We start from the raw sequence: 4,343 nt of genomic DNA on the forward strand, positions 1-4,343 counted from the left end.
CACACAGCTGACCATAAGGCGTAAACAGGCAAGAGGCCGTAACTGAGATTTACTCCTTAGGTATTGAAATAAAATATAGAATAAAAAGGCATTTTTCAAGACTATAATGGCAGGTCGGTGCCTAAAAAATATTGAATTTGGTACCCGGCCCTACTGCTAGGTGGTTTATTTTATTTTGTGATGAGATTTCTGGCCTTACCATGTGGCAGTGTGATACTGGCTCCGTCCACTATAGCCTGGGCCAGCTCGTGGTCGTTAAACTCCAAGGCCACAGCCGCAGCTTTCAGGGCGTCCCAGATCTCCTTCCGGCCCTCGAAGGCTGGCGCCGTGTCCCAGAACTCGTCCCGCTTGCTCCGTAGCTGGCCCTCGGTCATTGGATAGTCGCTCTTCCACTTGGGACGATCTTTCTTTAGAGGCTCGTTACGTCCTGGGATGGGAAGGAACAGCAAGGGAGGATGGGTACAGATAGTGAAAAGATCTGCGATTTATTTCGGTTTGAAACCACAACTCAACCAAACAAGCTCATTTCCTGGAAACTCTTGGGGACAAACTGCACCTTTATGCTTGTATTTAGCCATCATCCTGTTTTTTGTGATCCAATACACTGCAGTATATATAAATGACAAGGGACGCAAATTTGTTTAACTGTAACTGAAATTTCTCAAGATGCTAAGGACTCCTTTATCTTTTCCTTTCAAACTTGAGGCACCGCAGATTGAATAAATAAGCTCACTGATTTGCATGACTGGGGATGAAGGGACAAGCAACATACATGATTAGTTTTAATTAGAATCATTTATAAATGATTCTAATAAATACAGTATATTTAGAAAATAAAATAAAAAACGGACAAAACACCCTTCAGTGTTATGAGTGTGTGCGTGGCCTAGTTTGTCCACCAGAGGGTGCTCTACAACATCCCTGTGGGCAACACACCTTTTTTTTCTCTTTTTGTTCAAAGGACGTTTGGTTTCATATCTTAAGTTTGTAATTTTATACATTTTATTTATCAGAACTTTATTATATTTTGATATTCCTCTGTTCTGCTGGGACAATAAAAACAAGTTTATTTTTAAACTGCATTATTATTTTAGTGAGGACTCATCAATAACTACAAATAACTAATGTTAGGGAAATCTGTTTTGTTAAACGTCGGGATTTTTAATACACACACACACACAAACACACACACCACACACACACAACACACAACACACCCAAACACACAAACACACACACACACACACACACACACACACAACAAACACACACCACACACAACACACACACACACACACACACACACACACCACACACACACACACACACACACAACACCACACCACACACACACGCACACGCCACTTTATTAGGTACACCTGTTAATGCTAATCTACTGGGATTTTCACGCACAACCATCTCTAGGGTTTACAGAGAATGGTCCGAAAAAGAAAAAACATCCAGTGAGCGGCAGTTCTGTGGGCGGAAATGCCTTGTTGAGCAGAGGTCAGAGGAGAATGGCCAGACTGGTTCGAGCTGATAGAAGGGAACAGTGACTCAAATAACCACCCGTTACAACCAAGGTGGGCAGAAGAGCATCTCTGAACGCACAGTACGTCGAACTTTGAGGCAGATGGGCTACAGCAGCAGAAGACCACATTGGGTGCCACTCCTTCAGCTAAGAACAGGAAACGAGACTACAATTTGCACGAGCTCATCGAAATTGGACAATAGAAGATTGGAAAAAACGTTGCCTGGTCTGATGAGTCTCGATTTCTGCTGCGACAGTCGGATGGTAGGGTCAGAATTTGGCGTCTACAACAGAAAGCATGGATCCATCCTGCCTTGTATCAACGGTTCAGGCTGGTGGTGGTGGTGTCATGGTGTGGGGAATATTTTGGCACTCTTGGGCCCTTGGTACCAATTGAGCATCGTTGCAACGCCACAGCCTACCTGAGTATTGTTGCTGACCATGTCCATCCCTTTATGACCAAAGTACCAACTTCTGATGGCTACTTTCAGAGGATAATGCGCCATGTCCTAAAGCTGGAATCATCACAGACTGGTTTCTTGAACATGACAATGAGTTCGCTGTACTCAAATGGCCTCCACAGTCACCAGATCTCAATCCAATAGAGCATCTTTGGGATGTGGTGGAACGGGAGATTCGCATCATGGATGTGCAGCCGACAAATCTGCGGCAACTGTGTGATGCATCAGTCAATATGGACCAAACTCCTGAGGAATGCTTCCAGCACCTTGTTGAATCTATGCCACGAAGAATTGAGGCAGTTCTGAAGGCAAAAGGGGGTCCAACCCGTTACTAGCAGGGGTACCTATAAAGTGGCCGGTGAGTGTGTGTGGGTGTGTAATATATATATATATATATATATATATATATATATATATATATATATAAATAATGGAAATATGGGTTGATTATCCTGTATAAATGGCAGCGGAGCAACAGAGAAACAGGGACATTTACTGTCAAACAAGGAAGTACAGAGCATAAAGAGATACATACATTTCTGTGTGATGCTAAAATATTTTCATGCTAACAAAACCTGCACTCATTCAAATATGCGTCGACTATTGAAAATAGGTCTGCAATTAGTGATTATTTTTATAGTCAATTATTCTGTCAATTATGTTCTAGATTAATCAATTAGTTGTTTGGTTTATAAAATGTCAGAAAATGGTGAAACATGTCCATAAGTGTTTCCCTAATCCAAAGATGACGTCCTCCAATTTCTTTGTTTTGTTCACATCTCAAAACATATTTAGTTTACGGTCATAGAGCAGTGAAGAAACTATTTACAATATTCCCATTTAAGAAGTTGGAATCAGAATTTTTCCCTTTTTTCATTAAAAAATACATTGATAATCGATTATGTAAATAGTTGGTGATTAATTTATTAGTCAACAAGTAATCGTTTAATCTTTACAGCTCTAGTTGCGGATACTAATTTTTTGCAAATCTACTGTAATTCATATGCTTGCAAATATTTCAGCATTTACAAAATTCAAATGTTAGTGAAGAAAGCACCTTACCAAAGTTGTGCATTTCTGCAGTGCCATATTAAGGTGCAGTGCTTTGGTACCCAGAAAAGCACCGCATAACGCAAAGAATAGGCAGACTGATTCGTGAATAACATGTTGTTCCCATTAATTCATCTCCTTTGCTTTCATCTCTTAACATATGATAAACAGAGCTGGCAGAGAGAGAGGGAGAGAGAAACGCTAGCTGTCACCAGAGACAGAGAACATCCCACCCCCACAACACTGTCCTCCCAATCTAAAATTAGGAGGTCATTCAGGGTTTGCAATATGCATGAAGCATGTGGAGCATATATCTGTCTAACCTTACCTGTGTTTCCCACCATTCAATATTAAACACAAAGCACACCTGGGCCAGGAGAGCACTTCTATTAGTGCGGCTAGCATTTCTGCTCACCATTCCAAGTGGTGGGAGTAGTATTCAGATCCTAACTATACTGTAAAATATACTCCTGAATTAAAAATCTATTGAGTAAAAGTATGTACGTATCATCAGGAAAATGTATTTAAAATTATTATAAATAAGGTACTCAATTCAGGAAAATCCTCATTTTAGAAACTGGAAATGATCGAAACAGTTTGGTCAATCAACTAAGTGTCTAATCGCCTAATCATTTCAGACGGACTTGCAGGTCGGTTATATTGGTGGGTAGTTTAATTTATAATAAAACTGATTTCATAAAACTACATGTGTTTTGTGAGCAAAAATCTTAAATTTGTAAAGGAACTAGTATCTAAAGCTGTCAGATGAATGTAGTGGAGTAAAAAGTACAATATTTCTTTATGAATTGTAGCAGTAGAAAGTGGCACGAAAAGAAAGTACAAGTAGCTCAACATTTATACTTGAGTACAGTACTTGAGTAAATATTATTATTATAAAAACTAGATATTGATTTAAATGGGAGTTTGATTTAAATACGATTGTATTGCTTCCGCTAAAAGGAAATATGCTGCGTTCTTGTCCCTACAGTTGTTACTGCGTAGCGATCATAGACGGTATATAAAGACGTAGCAATAGACGCTCACCAGATCTGCTGCCATTGCTTGCATTGGAGGACAGAAGTTGCTCCACGTTTTCCCACTTTTTCCCCACATGAATTCAACCAAGTCAATTAATAAATCTCGTTACATTCCACCACTGCAGTTAAACATCTGAACATTCCATAATAATTCTGCAAGCTTAGGTCAAAGACACCACAATTTACCACACCGGCTATTGTCTGGTGTAACATTTTTCCACTATGGGTTAGGCCTGCACGATTCGGGAGGGGGGGGGGGGGGGG

At 40.2% G+C, this 4,343-nt stretch overlaps 1 protein-coding gene across 2 annotated transcripts in view; it reads right to left on the reverse strand.

Annotated features, from left to right (window-relative positions):
- Nucleotides 1-4,343, reverse strand: part of ubtd1b (ubiquitin domain containing 1b) — a 19,459-nt gene that overhangs the window by 6,320 nt on the left and 8,796 nt on the right. For both annotated transcript variants that reach the window (XM_032503274.1, XM_032503273.1), the window contains one exon: nucleotides 200-427. In XM_032503274.1, coding sequence (XP_032359165.1) covers nucleotides 200-427 — 228 coding nt within the window. The remainder of the gene's footprint in view (nucleotides 1-199; nucleotides 428-4,343) is intronic.

The sequence above is a fragment of the Etheostoma spectabile genome, chromosome 21 (genome assembly GCF_008692095.1).
Source record: "Etheostoma spectabile isolate EspeVRDwgs_2016 chromosome 21, UIUC_Espe_1.0, whole genome shotgun sequence".
In the NCBI taxonomy this organism is placed as follows: Eukaryota; Metazoa; Chordata; class Actinopteri; order Perciformes; family Percidae; genus Etheostoma; species Etheostoma spectabile.